The 19,535-nt window shown below is 41.9% G+C and overlaps 1 protein-coding gene across 1 annotated transcript in view; it reads left to right on the plus strand.

The window, feature by feature from the left end:
- NPAS2 (neuronal PAS domain protein 2) overlaps positions 1–19,535 on the plus strand; it is a 121,814-nt gene that overhangs the window by 87,625 nt on the left and 14,654 nt on the right. The window contains exons 11-16 of the mRNA XM_063458306.1: positions 1,339–1,486; positions 3,653–3,737; positions 5,157–5,298; positions 6,371–6,483; positions 10,015–10,104; positions 18,237–18,383. Of these exons, the coding sequence (XP_063314376.1) occupies positions 1,339–1,486; positions 3,653–3,737; positions 5,157–5,298; positions 6,371–6,483; positions 10,015–10,104; positions 18,237–18,383 (725 nt within the window). The remainder of the gene's footprint in view (positions 1–1,338; positions 1,487–3,652; positions 3,738–5,156; positions 5,299–6,370; positions 6,484–10,014; positions 10,105–18,236; positions 18,384–19,535) is intronic.

The following is a 19,535-nucleotide window of genomic DNA, read 5'->3' on the forward strand; positions in this document are numbered from 1 at the left end:
ACACACGCAATTGCCGTGTTGGCACTTTAAGGAAAAAAAAGTTGGCATGTATTGCGGTTTGGGCACTCGGGCTCAAAAAGGTTCGCCATCACTGACATAGAGGATGTGATCTCAGATCACTTCCTCCCAGCACTTGTGAATGGGAATCCACACTGTAGTAGAGCAGCCTGCAGCTGCTGTTACTGCTCCTGTCCTTGACCTGTACCTGGAACCCAGGGAAGCCACCACACTGCTAGATATACATGGAAATGCAGAATAACCCTCCCCTCATACAAATAATACGAACAGCCCACACGCAAACATACACACAATCCGCACAAACATAACCCGCTAACAATCCACATACATGCACACAACCCCACATGCAGCCTCTCACATGCAATACCCCAAACAGCCCCACATATACACACCCTACCAAACACACAATGTGACATATCCATCCACACACAATTCCACAAGCAGCCCTCATACACATCCCACATTCATAGGTATCATACATGATACCACAAACTACTAATGAACATGTACAATATAATAGCACATATACGCACAAATACAATGATACAAAGCAATTACAGTAAAAATAACACAAGCAGAATACGGCAGCATACACACCTCAATTGAAAAAATAGGACCGGCACGCTACGGGACATCACATTCCTATATCGGCACAGTGCTACTAAAAGGTTGCCTACCCCTGCCCTAGTGTGTTCTCTAAATGATACTGTAACACCAAATCAAAGCTGTGCAGGAGCCAATATTTTTTTGTGATTGAGAACATTATGTTAACCCCTTAAGGACACAGCTTCAGAAGCAAAAGGCCAACATGATGGACATTTTCTGTTATGTATCCTTAAGGGTTTAAAAACTTTATAGTAGTTTACATAAAAGAATATAATCAGTCTTTAAATTGATTTTTTTTTATAGATATAAGATGTTTTATGAAATTATTATTTTGTTTACATTTAAAAGTATGGGGTATTTTCCTCCATTGTTCCCTTTAAATTCACAATCACTAGATGCTTTACGTACTGTTTTTATCATCTTTACATGTATTTTTTCTTCCTTTGGTTGTTTATTACATACAGGAGTATTTTTGGATAATAATTTTAACTCATAGAAATGTGCTTCATACTGAGTAATCAATGATAATTTCTCATTTAATGTACATGCTATCAACGTGTGGGTGGCATTTTGTGGAGTTGGGGGGCATTTTGAAACATTTTCCCAGACCAGATATGTTCCATTCTACAAAAACAGTTTTTTACAAAAAAAGTTCATATGTTTCTTACATATTGTATATTTTTAAACAGCTGATTTATCATTTCATTCACACAGTAATGCAATTTGGAAAGGGAAAGTCTTGCTGCTATCGGTTTCTCACCAAAGGTCAACAATGGATATGGCTTCAAACACATTACTATATCACGTATCATCAATGGAACTCCAAGCCTGAATTTATTGTATGCACACACACTGTCGTGAGGTATGTTCCATGCCCCTGTTTTTCAGTAAATGCACTGATATGGCTGATGTTTTGATCTCAGAGCACTGGAAACATAATGGACTCGTGTATTCTAGGCAGTTTGTAATTTCTTTACAGGTAATGTATTGTATTAGTAATGATATTGACATCATACCTGAATGTGATTTGAAGAAGACTAATTAGGAAGTTACCTGTGTGGAAACTTCCCAGGTCCTTGTCAACTGCCTCTTTCGGGCATTGCTCCCATAGAGACAGAAGGATACCATTCCAGTGGAAGTAATTTTCCAACCAGCTTAATACACTCAGGCTTCAGAGGCATTGCATACCAGCAATGTGATTTTCCAGCTATGCCAATTTAGAAAAAAAAGTGTGACTGCTTTGACAGGTATCCCCAAATTACACCTTCAAATATCATACTTGGTCGTTTTTTATCTGCACTCTCCTGTTCCACCCTAGAAATCAGCTTTAAGACATATCACCTGCTTACTGAGAAACACGTCTATTGTCACGTTTACAGATGGTTGATTCCCAAATCCCTGGTAACTGACATAGATGGTGGAATATTAACATTGCTGCTTCACAACCCTGGCTCCCACAGACCCCTAACTGCCTATCTGTACATCTTAGCATAGCAACCATGGAATGTGGAGAGAACACAGGATATGAACAAGGCCTACTCAAGTGTTAGCTGACTGGTCAAATTTCTGTTGAACCCACTGACTAACACACAATGATTACATTAGGACTGTGAGGTCATTTAGAACAAGCATGTTTCATGCCACACACTTACTGTTATGTCTTATTCTAGAGACAGAAGCCTCTCTTTATCCGGCACTTTCTACCCTTGCACATCTCACACTTCTCTTTACCTGTTTTAGAATAATGTGCCAGAGTGTATTATACACTATCAAGCTTTGCTTGCTCTGACCAACATTAGAGACATTGTTCCTCTTAAGGATTTTATGTACTGGTAATCTCTTTGCTACAGCATTTCCTAACTACTGAACAGTTTATAGGTTATTACCGGTAGTTAACAATTTGCAAACTGTATCATTGATCATTTTAAAACAGTGGTATTTGAATTACATATTACATTACATTATTGATATTTGTACTTTTGCTTTCATTTTTTTTTAACTTCGCTGTTGCCCGAGCTGGTCTTCTTTCTTGCATGTTTCTGGCATGTTACTGATAGTCTCTTTCTATGGCCTTGCCTACCAACACCTCTCTGCCATGCCTTACAGTTTCATATCCCCCAATTTGCATTAGAAGGCTGATCATATAGCTCCCTTCGTTTAGTGTAAAAACCCTGTTTTTCTTTGTGTGGCAGTGAATTTAGTTTTACTTAAACCTCTTGTTTTTTTAAAGTCTTTTGTTTTGTACGCCAAAGAACAGTTTGTATTGGCTCTGTATCCGTAAACACCAATTTATCCAAAAATATTCAAAATATTTTTCTAGACATTTTAAACTATAGGTTAACTATAGGTTAACTTTATACTTTTTTCCAAAGCATTCTTCTGAAAAATAGTGCATCATATTGTATTGTGTATTAAATGTGAGATTTTATATTAATCTTTAAGAGGGTGAATTGCATTTTTATCCCTAGAATCAGTGCATTGCTACGTCTTCCTGGCCTTTGCCAATGCAAATTTCCCTAAGTTGTAAACTTATTTTTGTTACCAAAATGTGTAACATTTTCTTTGTCAACGTCGAATCTGATCCAACACTCTAACACTCAGTTGCCATATTTGCTAAAATTCCACAGCAGAGAAGTAAAATTGTGTTCTCTTGCATAACATTGTGCCATCTGCAAGTATTGACATGTGACAATGCTTAGTTGCCATAGGCAAATATCCAGCACTTGCAAATATAATTATGTGCAATAATTTATAGTCATGATTAACAGCATTTTCTCTCCTTCCTTATGCATTGTTGAGCATGCAAACCCAACAATGACAAAGAATGTTTGCTCTAAACCACATTTTCATACATCTAGCAAAACGGGTTGCATTCCTTAACTTTAATTTAGATATTTATATTTTGCAACTTGATAATTCTGCAAAAGCTCCAAATACTAAATAACCATTTTATTTCTTAAATGGTTATAATAGTTGGGCATGATGTTAAAGTCAAACTTTAATATTGATTTATTTTATTTTCATCAAGTTACGCTGATGTACGGTTGAAAAGAAGAAAACAACTGAGTTTAGAAGATGCGTCAAATGCAGTCATTGTCTCTCCGGCAGTAAAGGTAGAAGATTCATTTTATTTTAAATAACAAAATAAGAAAATAGTGCTCTAAATCCTAATTATATATTATCCTTCTGGACTATAGAAGACAAAACAAGTCCTGCTTCGGAATAATCAAGCATGTTAGTTAGCACTAAAAGTTGGCACAGCCTGTAAATAGTGACAGAGGCTTTGAACCATGTAGATTTTCATAATAGCTGCCAATGTGGGCAGTGCCAAATAAAATGTATTACTATTGGTAAAAAGATACTAATATTAGCATAAGATACAACATTTGACAGAATCTGATGAGGTTTGATGACACTGGTAAAAGTTAATCCCGGTAAGTCACTCTGGATGACAGTAGCATGCAATAGTATAACTATATAATATATTTGTTTGAAAATAAACACCTTTATTTATAACTATTCAAGGGAATCTGGTAAGGCAAAATGAGATAAAGGGGAGAGAGAGGGGTAGTCAAAATACTGCATTATACATGTCTCTTGAATCTTTGAACACACTCTGCGAGACAGTTCTGCTTTTGTAACTGGTTGAACGTGCAGAAGCCTATAATTGCAGTCTAATTAAATACCTGCATAAGTATTTTCACATTTAATATTGTTTACTGAGAAAGCATATAACCAACAAATTGATAATACAGCCTGACATTTATTTCAATTAACATCAAAAACCCCAGATAGAAAGACAGGGAAATATACTTCATTTTTTTTTAAATACTGGAAATCACCTATAACTTATTGTAACATTGTTTCATGAGATGCACTATTCTCTTTTAAATTTATATGAAACATTAAGCAAATTACACCATAATCCAGGCAGACAAGATACAGAAACATTATTTTATTTCTCCTCTTTTCTGCATGCTTTCTCTATATTTACTGCCAAGTGGAAACGTTGTGTAACAAATGACAAAAGGTAATTGGTGGCCCACTTGGGTGTGCCCCCAATTCCATTTTCTGTGTGTATATTTCCTGACCAGCTTCCTTTTGGGTTAAACACAACACTCCTCTACTATAAGTGCCTCTTTGGAGGCGACCACAGGATAGCATACATTTGAGAATAGTCAATGGAAGCTGTTTAAACAGTGGGTATTGCAGTTAGCATGCTTGTGTCCCATGTTAAAATTAGTGTAGAACCCACAAGAGGCGTAACGAGAAACCATGGGGCCCCAGTGTGAAAATTGCCCTGTGGATTTCTCAGTTGAATTTGATTTTTTTACACAAATACACATGTGTTAAATAAGGGGATAAGTAAATATTACTTAAAAATTTTGAGAAGTGACAGTTACATTGTGTTAGAGGGGGCCCCAAAAATGATTGGTGTCTAAGATACCTTACTTATAATCAGTGGTATTATACTTTACTTTGACTCATATTGTTTATTTAAAATTATAGTCATTCAAATGTTGTATTTTCAGGACAAGAACTTGAGTTTGGATACTGATGAACACTTTAATGTACTAGATGTTAGTGCTTCACTTCTTAATTCTAGCCGCACACCATCGATATCTTCAAGGAGTTCCCACAAATCATCACAAACCCCAATGTCAGAGCCTGTATGTAAGTTGTGAGAAAAAAAAACCACATTTCTATAGAAATTCAATACCATGTAGGAAAAGCAAATTGTTTAGGGTTATTTCCACACATATGTTGTAGAGGATCTACTACATAATTACAAAGAGAAATATAAGAAAGAAATTAAACAATGGGGGAAAAAATCTGTGTATTATGGTGTTTGCAAAGTCCCTTTAAAATTTGAGTCCTATCATTTAAAAGTCAAAAACATTTTAAGTATAGGTATCTGTGTATAATTGTTGTGATATCACAATGGTTCTAATTCATAGACACAATTGGTTTTATATTCTATGTATATATTCAGAGTAATCTACAAAAGTGACAATTGTTGGTAATTCATAGTGAATTCCAGGTGAATTTGCAATTTAATGTCAAAGTAGCCAAAGTAGTTGGAAAAATTCTCCAAGTTAGCGATGCTTCTAGTTTGTCAACTTTGGCCATGAAATTTACATTTTTGTTGAAATCACCAATTTTACTTTAGTAATTAACTACCATATGTGAGTGTTATACAGGAGATATATGATACCAGTGTTTGCAGCAATATATTTGCACTGCTTTGTTTATAGTGACTGATTCACTTTTATATTTTTGCACATCAGAAACATAAAAAAAAGAGATAAAACATTGAGGTATAATTTTGTACTTTTGTAAATAAAAAGTAGTGCTAGATCTGCTTGGACAGTGATACAATCAAAAGGAACATTAATATATGATGCTGAATAATGTTCATGCTATATTAAAAAGCATTTGTGAAGATATTGATATTTGTACTACCATCATTAGGTGAAATTTCAATAGCACTAGAATTAGAAATAATGTAAATTGAAATATATAGACATGGTCTCCATAGCCAAATGAACTAAAAACATCTGTGAAGTTCCTCCGAATAGGCGGCCTGTGTTGAAAACAAGATGTATTTGTAGTTACCCTGTTTAAAGTTCAAAGACAAAACAGCAATTATGATCATAGAAATCACAGTGATTTGTGCACAGCTTATTTTTAAGATCACTTTCTGAATAAAATCATCAAGAGAGCTAAAACATTTTCCTTCTTTTAGCTACTGCCACGACGTTGATTAGCGATTCCTCCAATGTTCAGGCCTTGCAAAGAATAGCAATCATGCAACACGACTTATCACTGAAAAGAATGAGTCAGCCTGCCTCAATCCAGGTATGAAAAAAACCCCCAAAAAAACAGAATAGATTGTGGTCCCTGTATATTTATTGTTTTTAATTGGCATACAAACAAAAAAAAAAACTGCCTAAAAAAGCAAAAATAAAAAAGTTTGTATTGACTGATACATTGTTACTAGGAAATGTCAGCGCTGGAAGTTATTTATTCAAACCTTATACACTTCTTTTCATATTAAATGTGTCATAAAAAAGACGGTGTCAGAAAGAACTGGCAGGTAGACCTTCCTGTAAAAGCTTCCCCCCACACTGTCATTTGTGATCTTCATCATTATGATTGCCATTCAACTGCATAGTTTGCTGCAAAGTGGCTGATTCACTATGTATCATTATTGTCACATCGGAACTCACAGAACGACAAGGTCATCAGCTTAACACCTACACTTCCGTTGTATGTAAAGAATACTTTTACATATTATCTCTGTAATAACTGGTAAAGGACAGTGGTGTAGCTCTATCAATGTGCAGTTCTAATTTTACATTTATTTCCTTGCAACATGTAACCGGTATATTCTATCTAGTTTTACACCAGTTTCAGAAACGTTGTTTTTAAAGCAATTGCCAAGTTATACTGCCCTGTGTGATGGTGTTTACTATTATTTCCACTTTCCCGGGGCAACAACAACCTTTGTTAACTCCTTAAGGACAGGGGCAATTGTCCAACGTTTGAACCAAAACAAAACCTATAATGTGTGCTAAGACAATTTAAAGGAGTTCTCTTTAAGTGCGCCCATAAATATTATATATTGTTTTATAAAGGGCAGAAACGACTATCTTGTATTATTGTTTAACATTTTTGATTATACTAATTTTTACAGATCAAGTGTAACTAAATAAAACAAACTCAAAATATTGGGCCACAATTCACATATCAGTTCTGATTGTTATTGTTATGAATAGGATTTAAATACAATTTTGGTAGTTAATACTAAACCTATCCCAAATCCCCAACTCTATACCAACACTACCCCTAAGCCCTATGCCTACACTAGTTCTAACCATACACCTCCCCTAACCTTAAGCCTAACCTTCACCCTAGATTATCCCTAACACTGAGACTCACACTACCACCACCACTAAACCTAACCCTGAGATATTCCTTCTGTCAGTACTTCTAAAACTAGCTAGTTAAAAGAGCAGAGAGTTGTCTGTAATTGTCATCTACTGACTGTTTGCAGCATGAGAGGGGAATCTCCTTCTCATGCTGCAGCTCGGCATGCTGTCCTTGCGAGTAACATTTTGATCAGCGATGGGCAGGTTTCATAGCCCAGCACTAATCACAATTGGTAGGGGGCATGCAGGGAAACCTTTTTAGATCCTGATGGTCTTACTCTTTCTGCAGGCAGGTTTAGAATCAATGTAAATGCTATTTAAAGGGCTGTATGCAATACTTACTTTGAGAAGGAAGTCCTTAGGTATTGATTGATACCTGGATCACCCTGATGTAACCCCGTCCATCCCAAGTTTCAACCACAGAGATTTAATTACATTTAAATGACTGTATGTGGAGCTCAGTTTAAGTGTTAAATAAAGCTCATCTATCATTATGGGGCACTAAAATGGCCCCAGCTGACAGAGGGGAGTCCCAGGTATCGATGAATACCTTGGTCTCCCTGGTGTGAGCAGGGATTTTTTAACCTTTCTAACAACAAGATGTTGTTAAAGCCCACTGTGTAGAGCATTGCATGGAACATTGTAATGTCATCAAGGGGTTAAATATCCAATAACACAAGGTAACAAATGCAAAGTTCTGTTTTTCTCTCCCCTCCATTGGGAGATGTTTGCAAGACTTTGGTGAGAATGACTTGATGATGACTGTGAATAACTGCTAAGTGCAATATTTATGTCTGTGATTGTGTGTTATAGACCCAGCATCGGGAATACATTAGGACAGCCGAGAAAATTTAATTATTAACATGGGTGTAAGCAGTTCAACAAGAACAATGTAAACATTCCATCTAGTCTGTCTTTCCGGGTTAGATTCCACGAGATCCTGAGTAAAGTTTAAAAAAAGGGATGTGCTAACAATTGCCTGGTCCTGTGTCTTCTATAGTTAGACTTACAACCTGTTACAAGTGCTGGTTTAGTTTTCTTCTGCTGGATATCTTTGGGATTTTGTATTGTAATTTACTGGTAGTAAATGTAAAGTTTGCTTTTGGCAGAAATAAAATCATAGCCAAAGCTGGTTTTTATGCACCCTTTTCTTAAATAGGTACCAATGTGAGCACACAATATTTGATAAATGTGAAATCATTGCCCGTATCTTCAACTTTTTTGTTAATAGACGACACACAAAGGCTAGAAAATGATAATAAAGAAGCTGTAAGTGAAAGATTAGGGTGACAGATTTACCATACAAGCAGGGCAGGTGATAGACTATTTTGAACCCTAGGCAAGACCAGCTAATTGCACGCTCAAAACAAATATTGCCAACTTTGTGTGTCTCTTTCTCTCCAACCCCTTTCTGTGTCTCTTTTTCTCCTTCCCCATCCCCTCTGTGTGCCCCTCCACTTTAGCCCCCTTGGATGTCTCTTTCTCCCACCAGCCCTTTTGTGTGTCACTTTTTCTCACAAAGGCACCTTTTGTATCTATTATTTCCCCCAAGCACGTTTTTTTGTCTTTCCCTCCGAGCCACTTTGTGTGTCTTTTCCCCCAGCAACGTTGTAATCTCTTTCTCCTCATCCCCTTTGTTTGTCTTTTCCCACAAGCCTGTTTGCATGTTTCTTTTTCCCCTTCCCTAGCCCTTCTGTGTGTGTCATTGTCCCCTTCCCCAGCCCCTCAGTGTGTGTCACTGTCCCTTTCCCCTGTCCTTCTGAGTGTCTGTGTCCCCTTGCCAAGCCCCTCTGTGTTTCATTGTCACTTTCTCCATCCCCTTTGTGTGTGTCTCTGTTCCCTTACTCGCCCTCTCTCAGCGTCCCCTTTCCCAGCCCATCTGTGTGTGTCATTGTCCCCTTCCCCAGGCTCTTGTGTGTCTTTCTCTCTTTCCCCCGTGTGGGCCTGCTTACCTCGAAGCATGTCCGAGCTGACTGTAGGTAGAGGATCCTCTGTATGCTCTACTCAGTCTGACAGGAAGCTGTTTGTTGCTCCCAGCAAGAACTTCCTGTCAGACTTGCATAGGATACATAAGATCCTCTACCAATGGTCTGTGCAGCCACATTACAAGAAGTGATCAGCAGAAGGGGGAATGATGTGCTGTGCACTCTGGAAGGTCCTAAGCAGGAGCTTCTGACTGCCTGGAGGAAGTAGTGCAGGTAGGGAGTGACAGATGATGGACCACAGGTAAGTAATCAAACCATTCTAAAATGGTTTGATTATTTACAATGGGGGGATGCCAGGGCACTCCTGGCTCCATAACAAAGACAGTACACTGTGGTGATTGGAGAGTTCCTATAAATCATAATAATCAAAATCTCAAATCAAATAGTCAAAATATTTCAGCTTACTGGATAGCTTCACCAAAGGGATATTATTATATTTGTTTACTTAATCCAATTTCCTTGCTCTTGCACAGGAGTCAGTGCCTACCCAACCGTGTGATATAATTCAACAACCTTTGGTACAGCAAATTAATCTGCAGAATCCATCCACTCCTACAGCCCAGGTAGGTTTACATTAGGTGCATTTAATAAAGCTAGCTAATTATACAATAATTGAGCAGCAATAATGGTTACTAGGTATCACAGCTCTTGGTCAGTATCACAAACAAATCAAACTGGTAAAACAAATGGCTATATATTATAAAAACATGTCTTCTTTATAAAGGCTTAACATTTAAATCAAATTTCATTGTATGTCATACATATAAATAATTTGTAATTGTTGCATTGTTCGAATGTGATTCACAGCCTATTTTCTATTTCTTGAGTCATCAGTAGATCTCAGTAGGTATTCTTTAGTGAGAAAATACAAAGAAATAAGGCCTCGATTTAATGTTTTTTGTTAAGTTTTTCAAACGATTCAGATCTGTTGTAGATAAATCATTTGGAATTTTATTTTAACAGATTTTAGTTATTTGAAAAGCTTACCTAAAAATCAAAAAAAAATCGAAAAACAAAAATACAAGGGGTGGGGAGGAAGGGAGCGGGGTAAATGTGGTGAGCCAGCACAAGTACCAAATGTATGCAACACATCCAGCCATTGGGAGTGATCCACGCGAAGGTCCAGATGTCTTTGACGCATCGCACTTGTAGGCGGCCATAAGCGGGGTAGGAGTAGGCCAACTCCATCTTCTAAGGTTGGTCCTCCCCCCCAGCCTCTGCATCCCATACCTCCACGAATGCCAGCCACAACTGCCACCGCTCCACATGCTTCTCAACAGTTCTATTCAGTGAGGCAGATTCTGTACATGTATATCTCCTCCACTCTTTCCATCCATTGTCCCATCGTGGGAGTTGTGTCTTGTTTCCAATGTAGCGGAATCACAGTTTGGCAGCATTCAAGAGGTGCAGAAGGATTGATTTTTTAATAGGCTGTGAGGGTAGTGGGCGTGGAGTGTAGGAGAATTTTGTCTATGTCAAAACGTTCCATGTCGCCAAGAATTTCCTCCATCTTCAGCTTCATTTCTTCCCAAAATGGGACAATGCGCGGCCAGGGCCGGTGCAAGGATTTTTGGCTACACAGGCGAAGATGAATTTTGCAACCCCCCCCCCGAATAAGATGTATCTTTAGCGGTGTCTCATATCCAGCTTTTTGAGATCCCCATGTAGTGTATTGTACCCCCCCTTTAGTGTGTCTTACACCCCCTTGTATGTCTCTTACAACCCCCATGTGTATCTCCTTTCCCCCCCAGCGACCTTTGTGTGTCTTTCTTTCCCACAGCCCTTTTCTGTGGGTCTCTCCCCTCAGCCTGTTTTTTGTGTGTCCCTCTTCCCCTCAGGCTCCCTTGTGTAACTTTTCCCTCCCAAGGCATATAGACATAGATATATAGCTACACACACACATACAGGCACATAGTCACAGAAATATGCTGGCACACAATCAAACAAACACAGCCATACAGGCACACAGTCATACAATCAACACATACAGGTACACAGACATACAGTCATACAGACACACACACACAGAGACATGCAGACACTGGCATATAGATCAATAAAGACACATTTATACAAACACAGACATACAGAGACATGAATATGCAGGCATACAGAGACATACAGAACAAGGCATACAGATACATACAGGCATGCAGAGACATACTTACACAGGCATGCAGGGACATATATACACAGACAGTCACACAAAGATATACAGAACAAGGTATACAGAGACATATGGATACGGTCATACAGAGACATACAGACACAGACATACATACACTTTCATACACAGACAGACATAGTCATACAGAGACATGCAGACAGGTATACAGAGCAGGGGCAGATCCAGAACCTAATCTTGGGGGGGGGGGTGGTAGTGAGATTTAGTGGGGTAATAGGGGCTCTAATTGAGGAGTTAGGGGCTGTAGTAGGGGGACAGGGGCTGTAGTTGAGAGTTAGGGGCTGTAATTGGGGGCTTAGGAAATGTAGTGGGGAATTGGGGCTGTAGTAGGGGGTTAGGGACTGAAGTAGGTTGATGGCTGCAAGTGGGAACAGGGGCTGTAGTGTGGGGGATATGGGCAGCAATTGGGGTAAGGACTGTAGTAAGGGAATAGGGGCTGTACTGGAGTTATGGGGTGTAAAAGGGAGTGGAAGGGATGTGAAGTAAGGGAGTTAGAGGCTGTAGAAGGGAGTATAGGGGCTGTAGAAGGGAGTATAGGGGCTGTGGTGGGAGCAAAGGAGCAAAGGGGCAATGTGGTTGGAAACGGGCAGTATGGTGGGAAACAGGGGCAGTAGAGGGGGACACAGGGGCAGTATGGTGTGTGCACAGGCTGTAACGAGGGACACTGAGGCAATAAAGTGGTGTCACTGGGACAGTATGGTAGGGGGTAAATGGGAAGTAGAGGGGGGGACAGGGGCTGTTGAGGCGGGTAAAGGAAGTAGAGGGGGGAGACAGGGGCAGTAGAGGCGTGTGAAAGGGGGCAGAGGCAGGGGCTGTAGAGGGAAATAGAGGAGGCACACGGGATAAAGAGGGGGGCACAAAAGCAATAGAGGGGGGCATGGGCAGTATAGTGGGGACAGGGGCTGTAGAGGGGGGCATGGGCTGTATAGGGGGCGCATGGGCAGTTTGGTGGGGCAGAGGCTTTAGAGGGAAAGAGGGGCTGTAGAGGGAAATAGAGGAGCTGTAGAGGGGCAGTATGGTGGGGCAGGGGTTATGGAGGGAAATAGAGGTGCTGTAGAGTGGCACAGGGGGCAGTAGAGGAGGACAGGGTCAGTATGGTGGGGGCAGGGGCTATAGAGGTGCTGTAGAGGGGCACATGGGGCAGTATGGTGGGGCAGGGGCTATAGAGGGACGTAGAGGGGACATGGGCAGTATGGTGGGGCAGGGTCTATAGAGGGAAATAGAAGTGCTCTAGAGGGGCACATGGGGCAGGGGTAGTATCGTGGGGCAGAGGCAGTATAGTGGGTCAGGGGCGTAGAGGGGGCTGGGGTAGTATGGTGGGGCAGGGGCTATAGAGGGGGCAGGGGAGTATGGTGGGGGCAGGGGAGTATGGTGGGGGCAGGGGAGTATGGTGGGGGCAGGGGCCGTATAGTGGGGGCAGGGGCCGTATAGTGGGGGCAGGGGCCATATAGTGGGGGCAGGGGCCATATAGTGGGGGCAGGGGCCATATAGTGGGGGCAGGGGCCATATAGTGGGGGCAGGGGGAGTATAGTGGGGGCAGGGGGAGTATAGTGGGGGCAGGGGGAGTATAGTGGGGCAGGGGGAGTATAGTGGGGCAGGGGTAGCATAGTGGGGGCAGGGGTAGCATAGTGGGGCAGGGGGAGCATGGGGGGGGCAGGGGGAGTATGGTGGGGCAGGGGGAGTATGGTGGGGGCAGGGGGCGTATGGTGGGGGCAGGGGGCGTATGGTGGGGGAAGGGGGAGTATGGTGGGGGCAGGGGGAGTATGGTGGGGGCAGGGATAGTATGGTGGGGCAGGGATAGTATGGTGGGGGCAGGGATAGTATGGTGGGGCAGGGATAGTATGGTGGGGGCAGGGATAGTATGGTGGGGGCAGGGATAGTATGGTGGGGGCAGGGATAGTATGGTGGGGGCAGGGATAGTATGGTGGGGGCAGGGATAGTATGGTGGGGGCAGGGATAGTATGGTGGGGGCAGGGATAGTATGGTGGGGGCAGGGATAGTATGGTGGGGGCAGGGATAGTATGGTGGGGGCAGGGATAGTATGGTGGGGGCAGGGATAGTATGGTGGGGGCAGGGATAGTATAGTGGGGGCAGGGATAGTATGGTGGGGGCAGGGATAGTATGGTGGGGGCAGGGATAGTATGGTGGGGGCAGGGATAGTATGGTGGGGGCAGGGATAGTATGGTGGGGCAGGGATAGTATGGTGGGGGCAGGGATAGTATGGTGGGGGCAGGGATAGTATGGTGGGGGCAGAGGGAGTATGGTGGGGGCAGAGGGAGTATGGTGGGGGCAGAGGGAGTATGGTGGGGCAGAGGGAGTATGGTGGGGGCAGGGGGAGTATGGTGGGGGCAAGGGGAGTATGGTGGGGGCAGGGGCCGTATGGTGGGGGCAGGGGCCGTATGGTGGGGGCAGGGGCCGTATGGTGGGGGCAGGGCTAGTATAGTGGGGGCAGGGCTAGTATAGTGGGGGCAGGGCTAGTATAGTGGGGGCAGGGCTAGTATAGTGGGGGCAGGGCTAGTATAGTGGGGGCAGGGCTAGTATGGTGGGGGCAGGGGGAGTATGGTGGGGGCAGGGGGAGTATGGTGGGGGCAGGGGGAGTATGGTGGGGGCAGGGGGAGTATGGTGGGGGCAGGGGGAGTATGGTGGGGGCAGGGGGAGTATGGTGGGGGCAGGGGCCGTATGGTGGGGGCAGGGGGAGTATGGTGGGGGCAGGGGGAGTATGGTGGGGGCAGGGATAGTATAGTGGGGGCAGGGGGAGTATGGTGGGGGCAGGGGGAGTATGGTAGGGGCAGGGGGAGTATGGTGGGGCAGGGGCTGTAAAAAGGGGCTGAAAAAAAAAACGTTTTGATTTAAAAAAAATAAAAATGCTTAAAGTTCTTCCCCCACCCCCTTCCCCTCCCAGAGACTTACCTTGGGCCAGGGAGGGAGAACCTTACAACTGGTGGTCGGCTGGGAGGCTGGAGCTGCAGTCAGGACCACTGGGGAGTCTGGGAGCAGTAGAAGTCCCGCCCCCTTCTGACATCATCAGAGGAGGACGGCTGACTTCACTGCCAGGCTCCTGCTGTGTGCTGGCTGCAGGGAGAGAGGTGAGATTACAAATCCGAGTCTCCAGCCAGAGGCAGGAGATTCGGATTTTTGCGCCCCCCTCCTCTGGCGCCCTAAGGCGGCCGCCTGTGCCGCCTTATGGACGCGCCGGCCCTGTGCGCGGCCACTCCCACCATATATGCGTTATTGTTCCCGGTCCCTCTCCACATCTCCAGCAGATATTAGGTACGGCCAGAAAGATTCTGTGTAGACTGTCGGGTGTTCTGTACCAGAAAGCCAAGAACTTATAGTTGGATTCTTGATATTTGGAACTAGTGGAACATTTGTGGTGTAGGATCAGTATCTTCTCCCACTGAGCTGCAGTAAAAGACTTGTCTAGGGTGCGCTCCCAACGCCGGGTGAAAATATATTTACTCTCTGGGTGTCCCACAAGGAAGTGCCGGTACAATTATATAATATAAACGGGAGGCTCCCTTGATACTGTCCCATGTCTTCAGCGTTTGGGCTACCATAGAAGATTGTACGGGTCGTTTCGAATTCCACACTGCCGTAATGCCATAATGAGGGATGGTCGCAAGTGACCTTTGGCGAGTTGGACCCATTGTTTATGCGTCGTGTGGGTGTGCCATTCCAGTATCCTCTATAGGACAGTCGCATGGTGGTATTTACAAAGGTGCTAGACCCCCACTCTCTCGGTAGGCAGAATATTTAGTGGGGGAGCCTCGTCTGTCCCCCTCCCCATACAAACCGTATCATAGCAGATATTAATGATGTAAAATAAGCCATAGGTAGGGCTAGAGGTATCGTATAGGGATAGGATCTGGGGTAACACGTTCATTTTGAGTATTGCAATTCTGCCAAACCATGATATGTGAGGATATTACCACTTCTTCAAATCTTGGTGGATACGCTGCAGGAGAGGCAGAAAATTCAGCTAGTATATATCTCCCGGGTTCCTAGTATGGGCCATTCCCAGGAGTTGCATATGGGTCGTGCACCATCAAAATGGGATCCGGTGTCTCAGGGTGATGTCGAGTAGCTCACATTTGGACATATTCAATTTAAATCCGGAAACCTCACCATAAGTCTCGAACAGTTCCACCAAGTGAGGCAGATTAGTCTCGGGGTCTTTTATGAAAAGCAGGAGGTCGTCTGCGTATGCTGCAACCTTATGGGTATTTGCTTTGCAAGACGAACCCAGGACCCTCTACGACTTCTGCACAGCTTCCAGGAACGGCTTGAGGGTGAGTGCGAACAACATTGGGAAAAGTGGGCATCCTTGCCTTGTACCATTCCGTATCTGAAAGGCATCTGTGAGGACCCCATTTACTCGTGCGCTGGGGCAGCTATAGAGTGCACCGATCCATTTCAGCATATTACCACCGAGTCCCATCACCCTTAGCGAGGCCATGAGAAATGTCCAGTTCACCCGGGCGAATGCTTTCTCCACGTCCGTTGATAAAAAGAGGATTCAGTCCCCTGCTCTCAACGCTAGGAGTTGGATTGAACGTTCTCGCAGGGTACTATCCCTTGCCTCACTCCCTGGGATAAATCCTGTGTGATCCGGGTGTACAATCCTCAGCAGCAGTGGTCCGATTCTATTAGACAAAATCTTTCTTAATAACTTGATGTCCATGTTGAGTAGGGATATTGGTCTATAGCTGCCACACAGTTCAGGATCCTTACCCAGCTTCGGGAGGACAGTTATAGTGGCCGCGAGAGACTCAGGGTGGCGTTGAGGAGGGCGTTAAAGGCCTGGGTAAATTTAGGAAGCAGGTATATTAACATTGTTAATGCAAATATATATCTTTTCAAATATTATTTATTGAAAAATATTTTTTTAATTAAAAAATAAATTTAGCATTTTCAATATTTTTTGGTAGAATGTACGTGTATATTTGTTGTGTTACTGATTCTGTTACTTTATTAGTGTAACAATGCTTATTTACTTTATTTGAATTAATTTAAATTAATTTCATTTAAATCAGCCAGGAGTTGTATATATATGTGATCATCAGAAAGTGTTTGTGGAATTTGTTATTTGAAAAGTATTTCTAGTTAAAGGAACACTATAAGGTCAGGAACACAAATATGTATTCCTGACTCTATAGTGTTAAAATCACCATTTAGGTGTTTTGCCCCCCTTAAAAGATAATAAAACTCCAGCACCGCGCGGGTCCGCTGGTGCTGGCCCTGCCCTGATCCACTTCCTTGGCTGACATCACCAGAATTGGGGATCGCAGTCATTCCAGAGCTTTCTCAAAGTAATGCATTGGATTGTCTGAGATCGTCAATTTTGATGATCTCAGCCAAGGAGGCGAGGCTGGGCGGAGCAAAGCGCAAACCTGGCCAATCAGGATCTCCTCATAGAGATGCATGCATTGAATCAATGTATCCCTATGGGGAAAGTTCAGCTTCAAGAAGACAGCTACTAGAGGTGTATTTAACCCTGCAATGTAACCATCGCCCTTTCCTGCAAAACTGCAATGTTTTTTATTGAAGGGTTAAAATGACAGAACCATGGCATCCAGACTACTTCATTGAGATAACGTGGTCTTGGTGACTTTAGTGGTCCTTTAATAGTGAATCATGTACCATCTAGATAAATTATAGGGTTTGTGTATATATATATATATATATATATATATATATATATATTAATATATATATATATATATATATATATATATATATATATATATATATATATATATATATATATATATATACACCCAATGTAGGGTAATAACTGCTTGATCCAAGGATAAATCTGACTGCCATTTTGGGGTCAAGAAAGATTTTTTTTCCTAGCTTGTTACAAAATTGTAAGTGCTTCAAACTGGTTTTTTTGCCTTCTTTTGGATCAACAGCAAAAAACAAATGTGAGGAATGCTGAACTTGATGGACGCAAGTCTCTCTTCAGCTATGTAACTATGTAACTATATATAGTACCTTCACAGTACGGTACCAAAACTATTGAATAAAACTCATTGTATTTATTACTAGCAGGTATAACCTGGCCTTTCTATCTATTAACCATATATTTTACTTCTTAACAATGTATCATACGTTGATTTTCACATACCTGTTGGATTGGTCGTGTCAGTTTATGGCATCTTTTAAATAGCTGAATAGTTTAATTTAGCTTCTTCCACAAATTAAAGTATTTGCAGGTTCATGTGTACATGGCTTCAGTATAGACTGTACATGGTAGATTCGGCACATGCAAGCCAAGCGAGCACTCACGTAGTACAATAACTTATACCGCCACTTCTTATTTTCAATGCAGCTATAATAAACACAATGAAGACAGGAACTGGCAGAGCACATTGCACCATGAGCTATAAAAGGAATAAAAGTATATAGGGGTGTCCTTTAAATTGTCCCTGTTGTATTCTTGGCCTTTTGTTTAGATATAGCTCATTACACCTGAATCCCAGTGACTGTGTTTTTTTTTTCTCTCAGGTTTCAGTTCAGTTTGACATGTTCCAGACTATTAAGAGCCAGCTAGAGCAGAGAACGCAGATTCTCCAGGCCAATATAAGGTGGCAACAGGAAGAACTCTACAAAATCCAAGAACAATTGAACATGGTTCAGGACTCCAACTTACAGGTGGGCTGTAGGTGTAACCAGTATTGACATGATACATGAACAGTCCATCACTGGTGGTCAAAAAAGGCGACCAGAAAGGGGTCCTTTACTGGATGACTGAGACAAAGTTATTCATTGCAAATTGCAGTATGTGGCTGAAATAGACTGATTATTTGATCATTTCACTGATGAATGTCCTATAGTCCACTCAGTCCTTTCAAGATTAGATCTGTTCAGCCCTTGGCCCTTCACTCGTTGTTGCCAAAAATATTCCATTAAGACTGATGATCAAGATTATACATTCTTGTACCATGTAATACACCTGCAAAGTTTATTTATGTGTTGATTGTCCACTGATTATTGGGCATAGAGATTCCTGAAATTAACTTCAACGTCTCCATCACGCACATCTCTTGCTAGATTGTAAACTCACAAAAGCAGGTCCTAAATCCTTCACTGTCACAAAAAATGCTAGTTCTTTGTAAGAAATAAACAATAATCATGGTTCTTGATAATGGATAGTACTTTGAAGCCCATAACATTTATAAAGTCCACAGTGTTTATTGGTTTAGGCTGGTTAGAACAGTGGTAATGTCATTGTCTTAGAACTGGAAAACCTTGGTTTGAATCCAGGTCAGACCTTACCATTAAGGGCAAGACACCTATATCCACCTAATTTAAATCCTAATACAGGATTATTCACTAAAGTAAAATAAAAATTTTATAGCTGAACTGAAAGTATAGCTGCTTTTTTCCAACTTGGCTATTTTGATCTTAAATGTAAAACTCACTCTGAAATCTCACTTTAGCAAATAACCTTAAAATATTGCAAACGCACTTGAGCAGAGCCTTCATATATGAATTTTCTGTAATTTTAAGGCTCTGCATAATATATTGGTGCTATGTAGAGAACCAATGAAATATATACAACAAGCTGGAAGAAACCAGACTAGTTGCATATGTTGCTGGAAATAATGGTACATATATTATAATAGCTATGCAAACTGAAAAAATAGTAGTGATAGCAAATAGAAAGAATAAATAGAGTCACATCTAATTCAAAGTGCAGTCTTGCCTTAATGGCTCACCTCAGAATATGACTCTCCAATTAGTACCCCTATCCTACTAAATCCGGTACAAGCCACTGTCTAGTGACTTTATTAAGGCTAAATG

Source organism: Pelobates fuscus, chromosome 1 (assembly GCF_036172605.1).
Source record: "Pelobates fuscus isolate aPelFus1 chromosome 1, aPelFus1.pri, whole genome shotgun sequence".
NCBI classification, from domain to species: Eukaryota; Metazoa; Chordata; class Amphibia; order Anura; family Pelobatidae; genus Pelobates; species Pelobates fuscus.